The 22497-nt window shown below is 40.7% G+C and overlaps 1 protein-coding gene across 2 annotated transcripts in view; it reads left to right on the top strand.

Moving 5' to 3' along the window:
* Positions 1 to 21090, top strand: part of gpc1b (glypican 1b) — a 67083-nt gene extending 45993 nt beyond the window's left edge. For both annotated transcript variants that reach the window (XM_061044604.1, XM_061044605.1), the window contains 8 exons: positions 6978 to 7205; positions 7321 to 7484; positions 12768 to 12933; positions 13103 to 13233; positions 15568 to 15696; positions 16018 to 16151; positions 16913 to 17088; positions 17543 to 21090. In XM_061044604.1, the coding sequence (XP_060900587.1) occupies positions 6978 to 7205; positions 7321 to 7484; positions 12768 to 12933; positions 13103 to 13233; positions 15568 to 15696; positions 16018 to 16151; positions 16913 to 17088; positions 17543 to 17748 (1334 nt within the window). In that variant the 3' untranslated portion in view covers positions 17749 to 21090. The remainder of the gene's footprint in view (positions 1 to 6977; positions 7206 to 7320; positions 7485 to 12767; positions 12934 to 13102; positions 13234 to 15567; positions 15697 to 16017; positions 16152 to 16912; positions 17089 to 17542) is intronic.
* Positions 21091 to 22497: the final 1407 nt, after the last annotated feature.

Below are 22497 nucleotides of genomic sequence, written 5' to 3'. Positions count from 1 at the left end.
ATGGATAGAAAAAGAAACAGGAATGGGTAAATTGTGCGAAATGCTAGCCAGGGAAAGTCACAAGAGAGAAAAAGAGACAGCAGAGGAAAGACTACCGCAGAGAGCCGCTTGATAAATGACATGCATTATGTGATGTGTCGGCTTGTTTAATATAAGGCTCCTTTTAATAGCATCTAAATGCTGGCTAAGGGGCTTTCAGTGCTTCTGGGGCACAGTATGTGAGAGATAAGTGTTGTTATTGATGGAAAGTCAGCCTGACATATAAACAGTCTAATGGCTCCCAGATCATCACTTGTGAGTTCAGTGCGCCCAGGACAACAGTGTTTGTTTATGCCTGTTTATGTGTTCATTGTCCATGCACAGGTGGGGAAATAACAAAAGGGAAAGGCTGAGGATGCTGGGTAACAGTGGGTGGAGGGTGGATATGGTTGAAAAAGTAAGGATCAAAAACCATCTGGTGCCTGCTGAAAAGGCTGTGAGTGGAGTGCAGAGTATGTACCAGCATTCCAGTGCCTTAGTTTAGTGTTTCTCTCTACCTTTTCATTCTGCCTTCCTTCTAAAGATCCCGAAGGTTACGTATAAGATGACGTTATGTTTGTTAAGAGAATAACTCAGTTCCTCAAATATTTTAGTTAAATCATTTGGGTAATTGGGTAATGGGTAAAATTACCATCATTATGCTGTTACAGAGAGGCAACTTTGGTAATTTAACATTTTTGCCAAAAATCTAATCACCAAAAATGTTATTCCTGACCCAAATGTCTCCAGAATTCATTGTGCATTTTTTTTTTACAAGACACAGATGACAGGTTTATTAAAATCAAAAACTTGCTGGCATTTGGCACAGGTGGCAGACAACAATATAAATCTTAAGTCCTGACTTTTAAGTGTTGCACTCATTTATTCTCATACCAATCCCTTTATTCCCAGAAAGGTTTTGAATACTCTCCAGACACGCAGCCATCAGTCAATCAACATGTGTATTGTGATGCAGTTCACACCCAGAAGCAGCTTAAAATGTTAATATGAATACTGTCTGTGCTCTCTGCATGCTTATGTTTCATATTTGAAGACACCAATACCACCAAATCTCCTCCTCTGTTCTTGGCATTTGCTGCCTCTCTCCTCCCTGCCAAAGATCCATCCCGCTAATATGATCATTAAGCACTTGTCAAATGGACAAATAGAATTATGGTTGTCAGATATGAAAGAGATATACAATTGCTGCCTTTGCAGCCCTGTCTTTCTCTCTTCATCCCTTTCAATGCCTCACTGTTATTCATTTTTCTATCCAGTCCTCCCTTTTCAGTATCTGATGCTCTGCCAAAACTTAGTTGATCTGTCAAGTTTCTCATTGAGTTCTATATTATGTTCTTTAACTGTATGTGATTAACACTCTGAGGCTTCAGTTTGCTCAAGCATTTATTGTATGTAAACATACTGAATGTCTATTTAATTGTGTTCCACTATTTCTCTGCATGGCTTCCTGTTACAAAATCCTTCAAAAACTCAAGCCTTGCCAGAGTTTGGATTGTATATTTAACTTAGTTTTTCAGTCCTTCAAGCATGATCCCAAGTGCTTTGAATAATTTCCTGCAGATGCATGACAAAGTCAAATGCCAGTTGGAGGAAACAAACTCAAAAATGAGTTTTACCAGGAGGTCAGAGAGTTTAGTGAGAGCAGACAATTTTCTATAAAGAACCAGTGATTTCTTGTCAGTGTGTGATTACTGAATCATCAAGCAGTTTTGCATCGCACTGTTCAATCCGCTTGTGTGAGCTGCAACTTTATTAGACAGTAGCACATGTTGCCAGTCGTGCTAAGCTCCCGGTATGAGAAAAGTGATTCTGGATTAGTCTGGAATGAGTTGCACAAGCCGCGGTCTGTTAATACCGCTGTGTGAGAAAGTAACTCGGGATCAGTCAAAAAGCCCGTTGGTGAGAGTGATTGACAGCTGGATGAACATCAGTGGTACCTCTTTGTAACATAGAATCTATGTCAATAACTGAATTTGACACTGAAGACAGAGTAAGGAGAGGGAGGACTAGAGAGAGAGAGAGAGAGAGAGAGAGACGAGACAGAATAGTGAAAGATAGCGTATGGAGGAAGAGGCTTCTCATCCGTTTTAAAGCTCTGCATTGATTGATAAAAGATAGTATGGGAGAATGTGGAATATCTGGAATGTGATTTTATGCTACATGAGGGTTTGTGTGAGCACTTCAAGGTGTATCTTTAATCAGGGTAAGAAGGAGTAGGATAAGAGAACATAGGACTGGAGTTAAAATAAGCCTCTGACATGTCAAGGTGGCCTGGATGTGAAGCTCAGAGTGATTACAAATGAAATCATTAACTCCCCTCTCACCACAGGAAGAAAGTCATTAAGACACAAGGCTTGACTTGGCTTTGTGTGTGTGTGTGTGTGTGTGTGTGTGGGGGGGGGGGGGTGTGTGCGTGTGTGACAGAGAGAGAGATAGTATGTGTTATATGAAAGAATGAAAGGCTGGAACTAGAGTGTGACAATAGATATTTTGCAATGCGATATGTAGCACCTCATCATAAAATCAAACTGGATTTTTTTCTGATAGTGATGTACTAAAAAATATTGCCACATCACATCTAAAACTGGAAAAACAAAGAACAATGTGATACTGTTTTGCAATACATGAAACAAACTTTGTGGCCTTAAAGCGGTAAAATGGGTAACAGACATTTTTTTAAAGCATGTTATGATAATATCTTAAATTTACAATATGAACCCACTTGAAACACAATAGGATTTGATTCCGCTCTGTCCTACTCTGTTGACTATTAAACGTATAATCATTCTGGTGTGGTTTGTTGAAAGATAAAGGATTTCATAATCTGGACAATTCTCTTTCATAATTTCTTTAAATTCTAGTCCAGGCTATAACCCATAGCTTTAAAATACCTCCTGAACACATTCTCTGCTGCTGATATTATATTCTATACTTTTTGGCACTCACCTCACGACTGGAGGAAAAATATACTGTAAAAAAAACTGGAGCATTGAATAAGTTAGTCATAGCTAACATTTATACACAAGTCACAGAAATTGTTTGGAATGATTTGATCAAACATTCAGGTTAAGTTACCTGATGCTATAGTAACTGAACTTTCAAGACAGGACTCTTTTGTTAGCATTATTGGCTACAGGGAAAAAATATGAATTGTCAAATTTATATTCTGGATTAGTTCTAATTCTACATGTAAACACATGGTATAAACCTACAAATATAGTATGCATCAGTTCAGCAGTGAAGTCCCAACTGCTTTATGTCCATTCTTTGTCCCCTCCACACACAATTGGCTGGGATAGAGCAAATAGGTGCACTCTCCTATCACTTGTTCCTCTGAGAGCAAACACAGGAGGGGAAGAGTGGATGGAGGTGAGATTTTCAGGGATGATGGGAGGATCGAGGGGGGAAGAGTAAAAAGATGGAAGGCTGAAATAAGATATGTGGCTTCTTGTTTCATGGAGACACCAACAGATGAGCAAAAATAAGAAAGGTCATCTCCACACAGAAAACCACATGAGCACACACACGCACAGGGGCTTTGTATCGTACTAATGATCGTCATTATTCACTTGAGCTGAAGGGCAGAGGAGAATCGGACAGGGTGATGCCATTTACCAAGATATGCCCTCTACGTGTGATGATCCCTTAGCACACATAAAAACAAACATGGCCCAATAACATTAAAAATGTTGTTTAAAGCAAAGTTAATCATTCATTTCATGCAGTAAACAACTTCTTACCTCCACCTAAATAGAACTTTTTTTTTTCGTTAAAACCCCTTTGGCCTGACCCGACTTCAGGCCTTTTCACAGTATGGCTGACAGTACACAGCAGAATGAATTCTAATGTGGATTAAAAGCAAAGCTGCACCTGTCACAGCCGCTCCCAGTCTGTCTAGCTTTTTGTAGGATAGTGTGTGTGTGTGTGTGTGTGTGTGTGTGTGTGTGTGTGTGTGTGTGTGTGTGTGTGTGTGTGTGTTATTTGGTGCAGGGCTCTGATTTTGTGTGTATCGGTGTACATGTGAATGTGCTGTCACTTTGAAGTTTGTCTCGATGTGCACGTGCCTTTCTACTGACTCATGAAAGCATGGTTACGTGTGTTGGTACGCAAACATGCTCGTGCGTGTGTGATTGACATATCTGCGGCTCTCCTGGCACTTCAAGGCTGGCCCAGGGCTGTGTTCAGAGATAGTTTGAGTGACAGGAGGTCAGGGAACAAGGGGATGATGTGTCATACAGCACGGCGGTCTCACCACTAAACAATCGTGGACATACGGCCGCTGCTTGTCAGAAGCCGTTATCTCACCAAGCGTAATAATAATCTCGAAAAAATATAGAGCGTCACTGTTGAATCAAGACTGCATTTTTATTCATTAAGTTACCAATTGCACTGTGCTCTGCCTTAGGTTGCTATAATAAGACATTTATGTGGAATGTTTTCTCTGCATTTTTAAAAACTTTTGCATCAAACTTTATTACCTTTGGGGAATGGACTTTTTTGCCTCTACCCTTATTTATTTATAAGCACACAATTCTAACTGGGTGCTGCACTGTGCTTGTCATCTTAAAGTAGGGCTAAAAACCACAGAGTTGCGTGCTTTGATTTGTTTATCCACAGAGTTTAAAAAAACAATTTGCAGATGTAGTAACTAAATGAAAACGCCCCAAATAATTTATATTTGAGTCATTTTAATTTTAAAGTTAAATTAGGAATTAAGAATGTATTTTCTTTTGTCAAACTTAGGCTGACAGGTTGAAGCACAATTAAGCAAGATTGTGTTCTTGGGAACCCTATAGAATTCCATATTTCTGCTCAAAGCTCACTGTATACGTTTTGAATGTGAGCAAGTATCAAAAGGCCTGTAAATGACATTACATAACTTTTTTAGAAATAATGTAATGTATGATTCTGGGCATGAACCCAACTGAAGGAAGCACCAAAGGGCAATAACTGGTCTTGGCATTAACAGAATGTGTTTGTAGGAGAAGGAAAGCAACCTGATGTGTCAGGATATAAAGCTTTTTCAAAACGAAACCACAGCTTGATGGAACTTGAAATCCTTGATCTCTTCAAGATGACTAAGGTGACTTTTTTCAGATATACTGAAAGATTTTTGAAGCAGTCACTAAACACTGAATGACCCTTAAATGTAGCAAAAAGCAAGAATATGATTTACAGTAAGTCTGTCTGCTGGTGGAATTAAAAATAAGTCCCTTCAACTCAACATGTCTGAAAGTAGACCTGTGTGTGTGTGAAAATGCCAGAAGACAACAGAGTTGAAGCGCGCTGGCGGGTGTTTATTAATGAGTGGGAAAACAGTGCACAGACACAGTATTCACCAAGGCCAGTGCTTAGATAATGCCAGGCAGATGGGTCAGGATGAGCTTAGCATATTAACATGTTATGTAACTCCATGTACTGTGTTTGTCTTCAGGCCCTGCACATGTGGGTGTTGGACTTTCGCTGCTGTAATTTGACTTGGGGTTTCCATATGTTGTCTTCAGGCTAACCTTTATAATATGTGGTGTTTCGACATTTTGTCCGTATGTGTGTGGTGGATTTTTGTGTATGTCTTTATGGGTTGTTTTTGTATTTTGTTAAAGCTTTGTTAGGGCATTAAGCTATCTCCAGTAAGGGTGACACATGTGGAGTCCGTAGCTTTCCCATCTCTCGTCTGCTACTAACTTGGGCTGGTGGCAGGTAGAGATAAGACATCTAAAAAGTCAAAAAGTAAAAGTGTATGTACATCAGTACATGTAGAGCAAATCTATGCCCAGGTGGATGGATGGATGGATGGATGGGCAACTGGATGGACAGATGAATGGATTTATTTGCAAATGGATGAATGAAAGGACAGTTTGATTAGCACCGATGAATAGACGGATGGATAAAATGATGGGTTGAAGAATGGATGGATTAAAGGATGGATGGATAAATGGATGGACAGATTGGCAAATGAATGAATTGATTGATGGATGGATAAATAGATGGATGGACTGATTGGCAAAGGGAAAGATGGATAGCAATTGGATCGATAGATGGAGGGATGGATAGCTGGATGTTACAATAGATGGGATGAAATGGGTAAATGGATGGAGGAATGGATACATTGGTGAATGGATGGATTAAGGATGGATGGATGGATGGAGGGATTAATGGATAGATTGGCGAATAGATGGATCGATTTAAGTAAGTAAGGATGGATAGATAGATTTTCCTGGCAGAACAGTGTCCTCATTTATGAACAATGTTAATACAGAAAATAGAAGAAAATGTGTCATTGGTTTTAGCTACAGCTGCCCAATCAGTGCAATGCAATCACATTTAAGAGTCTTGCTTTAAATATATTTTTGTAGACTCTGGGTTGTTTTTTTCTTAAGGCTATAGGTAAGTGTAATTGTATTCGATTCCATTATAGTCACAGAATATTGTTGTCTATTATATTGTGTTCCCCTCATACATATAAATAGAGTGGACAAAGCATGAGAACATCAGTATAGGAAACTGCAGATGCAGATTTTCCGTAAGCACTGGAAATCCTGTCTGTCTGTCTGTCTGTCTGTCTATCTGTCTGTCTGTCTGTCTGTCTGCCTGACTTACAGCCTGTCTCTGCCTGTACCCTATATCTGTAAATCCTCACTTGGAGCAGTATATACTGCACCCTGAAGCGCTGTCAAATATCTGACAGCCCCCAGTGGGACGCTCTCACATATTTAAGCTTTAGGTTGACTGACAACATGAGGCAGCGTTGGTATGCAGCATCAAAAAAACATGATCACATATTTATGTTTTTGAGTACGAAAAACTACTTTTACAACTGATGAGGATAATAATGTTGACCATGGAGAAAATAGCTCCAATACATGGACTACTTTATCATGTAAATATGAGTGAAAGGTATTTATTTCTAACCATTTCATTTCTGTATTTGTTTTTAGGTTACTTCCTGGAGTTGCTAAACCATTCAGCAATTAGTCTTCAGGAGACTTTCACTCCATCATGGGGGTCCTTATACTCCCAGAATTCACAGGTCTTCTTGGACCTGTACACGGATATAAAAAACTACTACAGAGGATCTAATGTCAACCTGGAAGAGGTGCTCAATGAATTCTGGGCCAGGCTGCTGGAGAAGCTTTTCTACCAGGCAAACAAGCAATATTTCATAAGTAAATCCATCTTCTTTCTCTAAAATATAAACACGAGACAACGGAGCAAAACATGAAACTGTTGAACCCTAACTTTTGAATGCATTGTTATAGTGAATGTGTTTGCTGATTGCAGGCGAGGACTACCTTGAGTGTGTGTCTAAGCAGATAGAGACACTACGGCCCTTCGGAGACACGCCCCGTGTGATGAAGACGATGGTCACGCGCACATTTGTGGCAGCACGCTCCTTTGTCCAGGGGCTGGTGGTCAGTGGGGAGGTGGTGCGAAAGGTGTCCCAGGTAAATCCTCCCTTGTCATCCTCTGCCTGTTTTCTCTAATGTTTCTTAGCCCTTTTGATGCCTGTTTTATTTTTGCATTACATTCTCTCCATCTAATAATTGTAATAAGCATCTTTCCTTTTATAATATAATCTCTTTTTTCTGACTGCCAATACTGGTAACTAATATTGCTTTTGGTAGAAGCGACTAACTGCCCAACATTCCTTTATATAGGTGTCTAATCTGCAGTAAAGCTAATATTCCTTGCTGCTACCCTTGGTTAAGGTGTATTCATCTCTGTACAAACACCTGAGAGCACACACACATTCACACAGGTCTGTTTCTACCAGTCTGTGCACACAGCATAAAGCGGTGGCAGATCAATGTTGCAGGGAACGAGAAGCTCCATAAAGCATGGCCTGCGGCTCAGACAATCAGCCCCGGCAACAACAGTTAATGTCAGCACCTCGTGAAATATGTCTCCCTAGGCCGTGGGGAGGGTTAATATCTCCCATGAGGAATGGTCCCCTCTGTGTCTAAGACAAGAGTAAGGTTAAGATCAGAGCAAGACTGAGAAATCAAATCAGCTCCTGAAAGCGAGGTGGCCGGTATTGATGCAGCAGTGAAAAATACCTCCCATCAGACACTGTGCGAGGAGTGTGCTGAGAGCAGTGGACCTGTGAGAAATATACGCATCCTTTGACAAAACAGATGCTGCACCATGGAGATGAATATTACATTTTTCCCTAGGTGAAATATTACAAGGTTAGGCTGTGTGTAAGCATGAAAAGATAAAGCATAAGAGACAAAAAAGCAGTAGGATGACAAAATAAGCTGTGACGTGAATGCATAACCACACATTCATATACAAGTCAAAGTAAGAATCTATGTGATCCCTTTTCCTTGTACTTTGAGGTATGAGTTGTAACTCATTCGGGGTGGGGGGGTGGGGGGTGGGGGGTGGGGGGATCATGCACTGGTCTGTAGACAACCTGGGTTAGCAGGTGGCTCTTTGGCCCAGAATGTGTCACAGCTAGACAAAGGAACCTGAGGATGTCTCAATTAGCACATGAGCGCAGTGAAGCTAAGCACATCCATAGCCGCAGGGGAGTAAAATAAGGGTAACCATGAAGACAGATCGTCTGGAGTAGCAGCTAGCTAGTGTATAACAAGACACAGACAGTGACAAGTAAAACTGCTTCACATGGAGCTACACGGATCATGGAACTAGTCGAGACATGACAGCTTCGATTTCAGACAAGACAAGAGGGCTCTAAGTAGCAGAATTAGCATCTTTTGCATGCTACAGTATTTTGAGTATTCTGTATTTGATTTGTGCAACATAGGCCCTGGATCAGCCAGAATAGTTCACAATTCAGACAAAAAAAAATCATATACACAATGGAGTACAAAATTACTTAAAGGTACAGACTCAGGTCTTATCCTTTTAATCCTTCCCCTCTAACAGAGATTTACATTTCCCCTGAGTTAATAAAATTGTACATATTTTGTTGTGCCAAAGGACAGTGAGTGATGCGTTCATTAAACATGGCTGGTCATGGAGAATGTTGAAATAATTAGCATAGCTTTTACAATAACACAAAATGTCATCTGAGTGATAATGCCATGCCACTGGAGCCTCTCTGAATGAAGTCATGGACTTCCATTTGCCATTTGTAGATGAAGAGTCATCAAAAGTCTTTAGAGGGAACTCAAGAGCATTCTGCTTTGTGAGAAAAATAACTACGGACAAAAATGATGGATCTATGTAAAGTGGTAATTCAAAGCTAGATACAGAGCTAGGACTAAATGAAGGAGAAGACAAAACGTCTCAATTGTATTGAAGTCATCCAAGTCAAGCCCTGTTTGGTATAATATGAAAGAAGTACAGACTTCCACCAGTTGTTCAATTTCATATCCATAATTTGTCTGTCAGGCTGTTTGCCTGTCCTCCCCAGCACAGAATCAGCACTGTGTTGAATTTATGCAGATTGGAACAGGACTTCACTCGGATGGGGAAAAATGAGACAGAAAGAAAAGTGAGAGAGGATTAAAACAAAAGACTGGTACAAACAGTATCCTTTCTTACTCTCTCAATCATTCATTCTCTGTTCCTCCCCTGCAAATCGTTCTGAAACATTTATGTTGATATTTCCATGAGCTGCGCCCTGCTTTGTCCTCTAGCTCCTTTAAGAGTGAATTGCTCTGTATCCTAATTCATATTGTAGCATTCCCCTCCTTTCCTCTGTAATTCTATCCGCGATGCATTCGGCCTTAATGAGACAACCGCTCCTATTTATAGCTATGTATCGCTACTTAAAGGGCCCTGTGACTGAGGATGTTTACCCCAGGCTGTTACACAGCTTGAGTGAAAACTTTATAGGAAGAAGCGGATCTCTTTCTGTTTGTGTATGTGTACTCAAAATATATTCCAACGAAGTCTGTGTTTGCTGCCATCTTAGAAGAAACATGGCATGAATCCTTGCTATGTTTGAGTTGAATAAGCTATGAAACGTAGGTGCTGAAAGGTGATGAAAGAGCAGAAGGGAGGCTGAGTTTACAGCAGAGAAGAGCAGAGACCAAAGGCGCTTGGAAAAAAACGCTGAGACGTTTATATGACAGAAAGAGTGATCTCAACATTCAGATTCAGTCTGTCTTTGTGGTACCATAATAATTCCTCCCTTACGTCGCTCCGGGCTGCACCAGTTGCTGTGTCCTTAACTTTTTCTGGCCTGTTTTAATCCCTGGGGAATGGGAGTGGAGGAAGTAGGCCACGCGCCACATAGCTCACTCTGGAGGCGAGGAGTCTGGATTGGCTCGCTCTGTAACACATGGGGGAGAGGTCGCTCATATATCCTTACTAATTACAGGGGAGAGACAGGCACAGAGAGAGAGACTTATGCATGATGGCTGCGGGCAACATATACTGTACAGACGGTATACAGGTACAGGGAGCATATTGTGAAGGTGAATCAAGGACAAGTAAGAGAATAGGTGTTTAATTGCAACACAGTTTTGTCATAGAGTCTCACCTGCAAATTGTGTAGATGCATATGTGTACATTTGCTCATAGTTTCCTGTTTTATGGCTATCAATTGAATTTTTGGGTGGCTTAGAAGTCATAGTTTGAGAAGATTGGAATTTCCCCCTTTTTTCCAGATAAATCATCTTTACATGGTCCTTATTTTCAGCCATTCATCTGTTGAGTCTTATTACTGTTTCTAGAGTGACGGCCCCTCTCTCACAGCCCCTCGGTTCACCGCAGCTCCGAGGTTACAGAGGAAGTTGTCAACATGAACTTCCAATTAGCACCACGGAGAAGTTACACACTGTTTCATGTCTGCTTTGCCCGGCCTGTGATCCCCAGCATTAATCCTGAAGGATGGATGATATAACACACACTAGGTTAATGGCTGTCTGTTCTTAATAAGTATTTCACTAACATCATCATGTGTTTTTTTGGGGTTTTTTTAACTCCCCTGCCAACGCCTCTGAGTGAATCTCGCAGCTTTCCTAACATCCCCGCTATATCCCCTTATTCCCAATCTTTTCCTCCACTCATCCCAGCAGACTCCCTTCTCTTACTCCCTCTCTCTCACAAAAAAAAAAAAAAACAGTCTGACTCAAACTGAGTCATCTCGGGCTAATGCGTGATAGGGCAAGGCCAGAGGGAGTGGAGAAAAGAGGGCAGGAGTGGAGATCTGACTCATGTCTCATATGACTTGAGATTAAGCCTGGGAATGTGGTTATTGCTTTTCTCTGTCACTTCACTTGATTCACTTTGCTTCTGGCAACAATCACTTAATTCTGTTGATCTCATTTTATACATCAGGGATCTTTTAACTAACTTAAGCCATTTAAGTATTTCTTTATGCAGCTCCATTAACTGTTAACTTTGTCAAAATAAGTTACTTTTCCTTCACTTGTTTTTTGTGGATCACTTTTGTGGATCAATAATTGGTTTATACTTTTATGATCCTTGTGGGGAAATGAAGGAAGCTACACCCATAAATAGTTACTGAATGCTGCCAAGGAAAAAAGGCAAGAAGCGGAAAACAGTGAAGGTTATTAAAAAGTAAAAAAAAAAATCAATTTCAACTGATGAAATCATTCCTTTAAACTGTGAAAGTGTAGATGACAATAGTGAAATATGGTAATACATGTATTTAAATAACAAGGATACAAATCTGAGATTTACACATTCATGGAACCATAAAGGAAAAAATAGAAGCTGCTGTAGTAAATGATTACTTACCAAGGCTATTATCTGTTAATCGATCACATTGAAGTTAAAATATGCCAACCAGACTTCACTTGGACAAAACGACTGAAATAACTTGAACTAAGAGTTTCAAAGCTTCTTTGATTTATTTTCCCACCTGAGTCCTTTTGTTGTCCTATTTGCACTGTATATTTGTTAAAAGCTGGATTTAACTGTGTCTTTGCTGTTGGAAGAACAGTTTCCAGGAAAAGCATGAAGCTGGCCCAGATGTCAGCTTAGAGGAGCTTTGTATGCGTAGCTGGGCTTGTTCCACCTCTCTCTTTCTCTGTCACACACACACAAACACACACACACACACACATGCACACACACACATGCACACACACACACACACACACACACACACACACACACACACACACACACACACACACACTCACACGCACACACACACATGCATGAATTCTCCCTCTCTCTCTCTCTCTCTCTCTCTCTCTCTCTTTCTCTCTCTCTCTCTGTTACACAGACACACACACACACATGCGCAAATTCTCTCTCTCTGTCTTTCTCACACACTTCCTGAGGTTTTGTATGCATAGCTGTACTCTCTTGTGAACAGAGCTTACTGGTATTAACCCAGTTTCACTTTTCACGCACCAAGGCCCTTTCCTGGGGGAGCAGCCTTGTGGGAGAGAGAGAGAGGGAAATAGAAGAGGTGGGAAGGGTAGAGTGAGGGACTCTGAATACTTGTATGAATGTCAGGCCCTTTTCATCGCATTTAAAACAAATCGAGAATTCTCCCAAAGTGGTTTCCAAGGAAACTGTGCTGAAGGAAAGTCTGGTGCAAAAAAAAAAAAAAAAGGTCTCCATGGGAGGTGACCTCCCACGTTTGGCCACTGCCATTGTCTGGCTGAAGACATTTCTGTCTTCACATTACACTTTGGTAAAATGTACGTTATCATGTTAGCATCAGTACTTCTTATAGTTAAAGGGGACAAGTGGACATTTTTTACATCATATATGCTTGATGAAACGGTCATTTTTCATCCAGGTGTCGGATGTTTATTTTTGTCTGACCCCAGGTGCAGCTGAGCCAGGAGTGCATGCGGGCCATGATGAGGATGACTTATTGCCCCCACTGCCGCAGCATCGCCTCTGCCAGACCTTGTGCCAACTACTGCAGCAACGTCATGAAGGGCTGTCTGGCAAACCAGGCTGACCTCAACACAGAGTGGAGGCATCTGGCAGGTGGGCAGCACACACACACATCCACGCGTGCATCCGATTTAGCCATATGCTTTCTCAAATGTTCAACCAGCACATGGTGCTACCCTGTGCTGGTTTTATTTTAGCCAATGCACTTCTTATTAAACCTCTAACACTTTCTGAATGCCGACTGTGTTTCCTGTCTTTGTAGAAACTATGATGCAGGTAGCTGGACGCTTTGATGGCCCGTCTGGTGTGGAGACTGTGGTCTTCTCTCTTCCCTCTCGCATATCAGAAGCCATGTATACCATGATGGAGAATATAGAGACCATCAACAGCAAGGTCAGAGCATACATCGGTTCATACATACAGTTGAATAAACTAGACAAACTGTTTTACTAGAAAGAATATAACTAATAGATCATTAAAACAAAATTGAATTTATTTGTGCACTGAACATAAGTGCTGCAAGCATAAATTAAAAAACCTAATGTGTCCTTTTGTCAATTATTTTAACAGCACTGACCAAACAAAATTTAAATTATACTAGGGTGGGGTATTGAAAAAGGATCTTGAGATACAACGCGTATCACGATATACGGGTCACAATATGATACTTATCTTGATACTTTGCAATACTCAACACCATTTGCTGAAAATGTAAATATGGAGCTGAGAATACGGCTTGCTGTGTTATTTAGTCAACAACTTGTAATACAAAATAGTTAAATTATTAGCTGCAGAATCTCATATCACTGTGACTATGTACTACTGGATTATGTTACACTATCTTCCACTGAGAGAACAATAATGTACTGTGAGATGACATGTTAGTGGAAGATCATATCTTTGTCACAGTTTCCTCAAGTCATTGCAGAACAATTCACAGATTTTAAAAGATTCACTTTGTTTCAAAACATCAACATCCATCAGCCGGTCCATCAGCTTCATGGCACACGCTGTAACCCTCTGGTTTGACTTAAATAAGTGCAGTCTCCTTTTCTCTTCTTGTGGGGAGTCAGTAAAAGTTCAACTTGAAAACACATCTCTATGAAAGTGTATGTTTTTGAAATTCTGTGCTAAATGTAGACAGTCAGCTGTCAGTCAAATCAGTTCAAAGCACACCCACATAATCCCTCTGAAGCAGATTAGCTGCTTGTTGCTTATTTGGTCATGAATATTTTATGTTATAGACAAATAATACAGATTTGAAACCAGCTTTTCTGAGCTTTAAAGTATTCATATCATCTGGTTCAGCAAAGGAATAGAAGCAAGGAAGTCAAGAATGTTTAATGTGTAAACAGATCTCAGGTCTTTGTATGCGCCTTATTTACTTACCATTTATTAGTTTGTACAATTAACACCTTTTGCACCATTAGATAATGTATTTGCAAAGCCTAACACACCTAGTTTAAAATAAAACAGCTTGTGAGTCATGACAGAACCTGCAAGCCGAGCATTTACTTCACTCTTTATTGGTGTTCGAGCCAGAGTTTTATTTGATCCTTAAAGTTGTTTGGTTAAGGTGGAAAAAAGTGCAGACGGTGAGAGAACAGACAAGGCTTCCTCTGTGTTGGTTTGCCGTTAAAGAGCTTGGCTGGCTTTATGTGAACCATAGCCTGGCAGACTGCCTCGAACCTGCTTCAGAACGATGATGACATGCAGCTTCGACTTCTGATCTTCGTCTGCAGGGTGACGAGCTGTGCTGATCCCATAGAAGTCAATGGTGTCTGTGGTATAATATCAGGGTCGACAGTGTAGGATAGATTATCCCCTATTTACATAATCTGTTAACATCAAAGCACATGTTTAGTTATGTCATTTTTATCCACAAAGACTCAGCAGATACAGAGAGAGAAACTGCAGTATGCATAATTAAAATTGCTGTAGGGCTATGTAGCACCATGTGCTGCAAAAACAAGAGTCAACACCATATTATTTATGTGCATTATTTAATGTGCTGTGCACCAAACAACTCGTACAAGTTCTGCTGACGGACACGAGTGCAAGCTTAAGACAGGATTATTTTATAGTTTCAAATAAAGGTTCAAAGGCTTGAGGCTCCTCTAAGCAGGACAGATTGGATGACAGATTGACTGCAGTCTAACTGTATTCCCTGGGCTCCATTTATAAAATGTAAGCCTCGTAGGGACGAGTAGTGCCTTCTGAGCTGTGGATCATTTGCTGCAGCAATGCAGTGATTGACTCTTGGGGTCAAGCAGTTCCACTTGTCACTGTTGGTTTTCAAAGGTAGAGATTTGTGTGCAGTAATATGCTTAAGGCTTCTCTGTGTGCTTATAGACTTACAATTTGACCAGCCAATGCAGAATGTTTTCTTGCTGATGCAGTTTGAGAATGGGTCTTTGAGAATTTATTTACAGAGCTCGGTCAAGTGTGAGATTTTAGTCTTGTTTGTTTACACTTACACCTATAAAGAGTGTTAGTATGAAATACACATGCTATGAAGATGAGGTTTATAGAGGGAGTCTGAAGCCTTATAAGGTAAGTTACCAGTTGTTGAGAAATAACTTTGGGATCTGTTTGGATCCTTGCAGTGGTTGGGAAGCTGATTGAAATTAAAACATTTTTAAGAAGAGAACTGGTTTGTCCTTTTGGTGACCTCTCCTCCTCTCTACATTCTGTTTCACAAGTGTTCTCCTCTCCCTCCTGCCCCAGTTGTTCCAGGCATGTGGCAACCTCAGAGAAGGAGGAACCAGCAGCACAGGAGTCGATGAAATCCTGAAGAGAGGAAAGGTCACAGTGGAGGACAAACTGGCATCCAGCTCCAGCAAAATGGGCAGACTGGTTAGTATTTACCTCGAATGTATCTATGTCCTTGTTATTGCTCTCTGATGACCTAATAAGTGGTGCTTTATGATGCAGGAACCATTGCTCAACATGGTTTATTAAACTGCTTTAGCTGCTCATTTCCCCTTTCCACAGACCTCTATGGGGTGATTGGGTTTGAATGAATGCTTGGGTGCATGAATGGGTCAGATGAATGAGCCCTGCATTCAGTTATTGAAGACACAGGACTTTTTCTGACTTTCCCATTTGAATGATCACTCATGATGTTACACAAAGTTTAAAAGCTTCTGAATCTGCTCTTGTCAAACTCTTTCCCAGGTGTCTGATGTGACAATAAGACTGAGGGACATGCAGCCGTACTGGGTTTCTCTCCCGAGTGTCCTCTGCAGCGACAGAGTGGCCACAGGAACAGGGGCTGAGGACAAATGCTGGAATGGCATGAGCCGTGCCAGGTAGGGAATATCAACCTACACAGAAATGCCTTTCAAAATAAAATAGCTGACATGATTACAATCAAGTACAATACAACTGGTATGATCTTCATATTTAAGCAAATAAGCATTGAAATAATACATTTCATAATATCTCACTTCAGATGATCAGGAGTAAAGGCTGCAGATGTTCTTTGAACATGAAATAGATATTGCAGTGTCCATCGTGCAGTTTTAATATGTGACGCATTAAGAAACCCTGCTAGTGGTACAAATCTCCAGACAGATGCTGTCGAACTACTCAAGTAGAAGAGATGGCTTAATGAAAGGAGCAGCAGCTGAATGCACAGAACAAAAAGTGGGGGGATGTTTATGTTTGTTTCATTTATTGAATTCAGATCATTGAACGTTAAACTCTTTAATCTGGCTTTTCATTAGAATGGATTAAAGTCATTTACTTCATTATGAATTTTTTGCATTTAAGCTGTAAAATATTTTTTTTTCTTATCTTTTATATGTAATTAAATAGCTTTTTAATGTTTTTTATATATGTTTTTCCTGTTAATAATGTTACAGTCCACCATTTTCTGCTTTGTCACCTAATGAAGTCTTTCAAGCAACTGATTTCACAGCATTCTGACAAATAAGGGAAATTCAGTGTTATATTTTACAATCTTTGCTGCCATTACCTGCAACGGAGACTGTTTGTTCAAAACTGCATAGCCTCCAATGATCTGTAAAGAGATGATCAGGATTCAAGCACAAGTGTTCATGTTTGGCAGGTACCTTCCAGAGGTGATCGGTGATGGCCTCGCCAGTCAGATCAACAACCCTGAGGTGGAAATCGACATCACCAAGCCAGACATGACGATACGGCAACAGATAATGCAGCTGAAGATCATGACGCACCGCCTGAAGAACGCTCTCAACGGCCAGGATGTGGACTTTCAAGACACCAGTGAGTTCACTTTAACTTTTTATCAAAGCCAAGATTCTTCTTGAAGCGACATTCAGAAGCGACATCATCTCGGAGGATCCAGAGATGATTAAAAGCTTTTAAGAAGTCCTAGATTAAAGGACATAAACAACTCTGTTCTTCTGAGGAGGCAGCACATTTTCTGTCTTAGTTTAAGCCTCTCTAGCGGAATGGTGAGTAGGTTTGAATGAAGATGAAGATATCAAAATGTTTTGCCTCCATCCAAGTGCCTTTAAGATTAAATTCAGGTCATATTTATTCCTCATAATGGCAGGAACACAGGATCTCACTGTGGATATAATTCTCGTTGTTTTTATTGTGCTTGCAACTCGACATCCAAACTCATATTTTGTATGTTGTGGTGAGATAAATATGTTGATTATGTGGCACATTTTATGCATATCCTACAACTAATGTCTAACTTCTGTGTCTTAAGGTGATGATGTCAGCGGTTCAGGAAGTGGCTCGTGTGCCGACGAGATGTGTTCCCGGGGCCCACGCATCATTGCCCCCGCCACTGACCGACCAGTACACTACCCCTTCCCCCCTGAAAACAAGAAGGTGAAAGCCTCAGCCACTCGGAGCCTCCCCTGCGTCTCTATCTACCTGCTTCCACTTCTCATGTTGCTGCTGCGGCGATAATTGACCGGGGATTCTACCAACTGGGACTGAGTTTGGGACACGTTGGGGATGGGGGGGGGGGGGGGGGTTTGAAAGGGGGAGGAAGGAGGAGCTGGGGGCGTTAGTTACTTTGCCAAAACGAAAATAAGTCAAATGAAAACAGTAACAACAAAAAAAAAATCACTTGGATGGACTTCCTTTTGTTTTTTTGGAACAAAATGGAGTGTTCACAAATGTTTCGGTTTTGCTCTTTTCTTTTGTTTCTCGCTATATTATGACTAGAGCTGGTCTTTTTGCATTTTCTTATGTTTTTTTTTTTTTCCTGGTGTTTGGGTTCTCTGAGATTATATCTGTACCTAAGACATGTGTAAGACTATATTGTTAACAGTATGTTGGTGTTGACACCACGGGTAGAGGGAGAATGGAGCTTTGCAGTGGCGCTTAGATTCATATATTTGTTATCTCAATCCTTTAAAAAAAAAAAAAAAAAAGCACTTGTATTAAGTAGAATTATTTATTTATTAATAACTAACAACAAACCCCACTCTCTGATAGTGATAGAAAAAGTGCAAAAACCAAATGCCTAAAAGAATAAAAATACATTTTAGAGGAGCATAATCTGTCAACACAACCCAGCAGACCTCTTAACATGATCACACTTACACGCTCTCTTACACTGAGGATGAGAGCCCTCCACGTCAGCACTTTTTGCAATATCATCCTGTAAACTGTATTAATAACCGTGGCCACATTCACATTGACATCATCGTGTAATGCAGGAGTTACATGACCTGTCTGCTGCTCCATCCATCCACTCACCCCTACATCGACGCCCTGCTGAGACAGATATCCCTCTTTCTCTCTCCCCTACGCCTTGCTGGCTGTGTGGGGATCAACTCAAGAGTTCAGTGTTTGCAAAACACACTCTAGGCCGGGCCCAGGTCTCAGATGACAGCAGCTTCCCACTATAGAGCTCTGCATGAGGTGTGTGTGTGTGGGGGGGGGGGGGGGGGTCTGTTTAAGACTGTGCTCTCGCAGCAATGGATCGCAGTTGAGGATTTTGGAAAGGTGTAGAAGAACAGAAATGAACACAGACGCAGGAACACTGCTGTCATGCAGTGCTTTAGTTTAGTTCTAATTCTCACAATAGAGCAAAAAATATACACGCATCATTCAGTGTGCTCCCTGCAAAGGCCCAGTGCTCCTGTGATTAGCATCATAATTGCAACGAGAAGTGTCATTATTTTTTGTCTAATTGCAGCAATGATCCATATCAGGATAGAAACCCACACCATGCACGTCTTTGAATTTTACTTCTATTTCCATGTCAGACACAAAAAGTGTATATATTTTTTTGTTTCCTAGAAAAAAATAGCTATCAAATGTTCTAACAGCCGGATCGCCGTACACTTAGTACTCTTATTTCATTCGTCATAATGTATCCATATCTGCCTTCCATTTTTTCTGCAGCTTTTCTATATTAGTGCCTCTTTCGTCCCACCCCCCTCCTCCACTCCCTCCACCTTTTCTCTCTGCCTCTCATCAGTTATAATGACCTTTAAAGCGTTCCTCCTGCTTCTACATGATGGCAAGGCAATATGACAATGACACAGTGCTTCATTACGTGTCAAACTTACTGTGGAATGATTGTGGGAACACAGTGTGAGGCTTTTCCTGATTAGAAGCTTGCTGCGGAGGAAAGGCGTACCTTTTTTTTTTTTTTTTTTTTTTTTTTTTAATTCATTTGAGAACGCAACATGCAGGACGGTGGGACAATGCTTCCGTGTGTGTTTGTGAATGAGTTTGAATGTGAGTCTTCGGTTGGAGGAAATGGGGTGGACTTTAGAGCTTTTACCATCTCCATTGGATGGTAAAGAAATGAAATGTATTGAAATGTAGGGGACTAACATCGTATGACAGACTGACGGGATATTAGCATAGCTCAGTGTTCAGATTTTCAACCTACTACTGTAATAATTCCCCGTCTGTGATGTATGTGACAGAGGAATTTGATATGGAGGACACGAATGGACATGCTTTTTTAAAGTACATCATTGCTTCAGTTCCACACTGGGACAATCCGCTATAACTCATCTTATGTCCGTTTATAATACTGCAGATCCAATTTAACAGTTTGGGGGTCTGTCAAAGTTTCCAAAGCACATCTGTTAGAAACTTGATAACTGCTCTGAAGAAGGGGCAATTTAGAGTCAAATTTGTTACCCGACAGGATTTTTTTATGATATTTTTCTGTTTGTTTTTTTTGACATGCTTTATTAATGAATGCTGTGTGTTTGTGTGTGTGTGTGTGTGTGTGTGTGTGTGTGTCTGTCTGTCTGTCTTCCTGTTAGTCCCTGGTAACAAAATCTGCCTGTGACTGCCTTTGACAATTTGTCTAGAGTTGGGGTCAAGATTGAAAAAGAAAACAGACACATGATGACATTAGATGTTCCATTCGGGACAAAAAGAAAACACATTTTGAGCAAAGAACAATTAGCAAGAGCGCTAAGTGGGTCTTCTTCTTGGGACCCTTTAAAACAAAACTGACTCTGAATGTGAAGGTACACATTAAACCCTCTAAAGGATGAGAAGTGACTCCAACTGTTATGGTGACATTCCAATTCAAAGACGACTTGTAACTCACAACTTCAGTTTCAATGACTGCCTGACAATGTCATCGGCTGAAATTTGCACAACCCCCCCTCCAAACCCCACCCTCCTTTCTATCTCTCTCTCTCATCCTTCACCTTTTGATCACATGAATTTGTTGCTCAAAGTCCCCAACCCCTTTTTATGAAACCTGCACTTTTATGAGGCCAATAAATGGCATTGTCTGCACAAAGACATCACAAGATAGTTGATCGATAACGTGAGTCAACACCTTCCAGAAATGACTATTGATTGGAGATGTGTGTATGCAGATAGAAACGGCCCAGCAAGACGTCTCCTATTCAACTGTGGTCAAACAGTGTAAACACAAAGCCCCTGTGTGTGTGTGTGTTTGTGTGTGTGTGATGGCGAGGAGGACGTTCATCCAGAGTCTCTGATCTCTGATCAGTTTCTGCAGCTCAATCCTGTCGTCTTCATCAGGCGCCAAATATGCAAAGCTGATTATCCCACCATTTAAAGACAGCTTTACTCTACACTGAGTTGAACATGGGAGGAATTTCTTAAAGGTGCCAATTTAAGAGGAAATTAATTTTCTTGTTTTTATTTACTTTGGTTTTGTTGTTAACAGAAATCTATGGAGAGTTTGTGCTTATGGTTAAGAAAGAAGCCAGAAAGAGGTTGAAAAATACAAATGTCTCATTTGCTGTTGTACCTGAAATCTTGTGTCAATTATATACATTGTAAGATTTTCAACATGCCTGTGTCCTGTGTCTTTAATGCTATATTATTTTCTATGCTGACATCTGGTAGATTTTTTTTTTCAAAAACTAAATTTTCAAATCATTTCGCACATACACAAACAACATGCCGATCTGTTTTATAAGAGAAAGGAAGAGTCTGCTTTCTTCAAATTCTCCATCTCTCCTGCCAAAGTTGTTTCCCAGAGCGCACCAGGGCACACTGCCACCTAAAAAAAGGTCCGCTGCTCCAGAAATGATGTCAGAGGTGACAGCTGCTGTCTTGAAAAGCTGCCACATGTTTCGGAGCACACTAAGTGCTTTGTCTTGTTCTGTGTGTAGACAAAGGAAAGATCATCCCGCTCATGACGTTTTAACAAGGTGTACTTGACCATGATCCTATGGGAGGCTGAAATACCAGGCTCAACATACAGCTCTGTTATATACAAAGTCCTTCAGATATGTAAATAGAAGCTAAGGACTGTGTGGTTTTTAAGGCAGAGCTACACTCTTTCCACATCTGTCATGAAGTTACAAATTATAGGAGAGAGAAACGCAGGCAAATGCAGCAATGCCCCGCCCCCCCCCCCCCGAAATATGTAAAAATATAAGATTCTGAATATTTAAATATGTCACAATAGGTCTCCATGCTGTACTCTCAGGCTCTAAACCATGCCTAAATATACAGAGACTATAGTTGAAGGTTGACCTTGTTCACGCCAGCGTCTGTCAAGAGTCACAACACGAGGATTCAAAGACAAACTCAAGCTGTGTGAATATATTTTACAGTCCCTCCCTCAAATTATTTTGAATGACTAAAATGCTAGTCACCAATAGAGTGCATTTGTTTCCCAATAGTAAGACACAGGTATTATTAATGTTGCTTGAATTAATAATACAGGAGGTCAGTGCTCTTCCCTTACTGTAGCTGCTGCACACATACAGAGATACACACACACACACACACACACACACACACACACACACACACACACATCCTCAGTTATTGATTGTGTCTGAAGCGTTTCACCTCCTCTCACACACACACACACACACACACACACACACACACCTGCACAGGAGTCGCTCAGCCTTTTGGCTTTCAGCTCGTCCTTTGCTCAAAAGCACGTTTATGAGCGACTGCTCTGCAACCTTGGCTCGTCTCTGTATTGAAGAAATCAGCTCAACAGGTCGAAACGCTTGTTATTAAAAAAAAAACAAAAAAAAGCTCAGTACATATTGAACTGCTGTCGCCTTCAGGCTCCATCATATACTGTAACTAGTACCGTGCAGTTAATATCTCATGAAAGCCATTTATATATATAAGTTTCAAACATGTATGTAATGAATAGAGGAAAATGATTTGCGACATACAATTTTGAATACATTTCAGTGTTAGAGATGGGAAGATGAATAAGTTCAT

This window comes from Labrus mixtus, chromosome 8, assembly GCF_963584025.1.
Source record: "Labrus mixtus chromosome 8, fLabMix1.1, whole genome shotgun sequence".
In the NCBI taxonomy this organism is placed as follows: Eukaryota; Metazoa; Chordata; class Actinopteri; order Labriformes; family Labridae; genus Labrus; species Labrus mixtus.
This window is presented reverse-complemented; position numbering and strand designations above follow the sequence as displayed.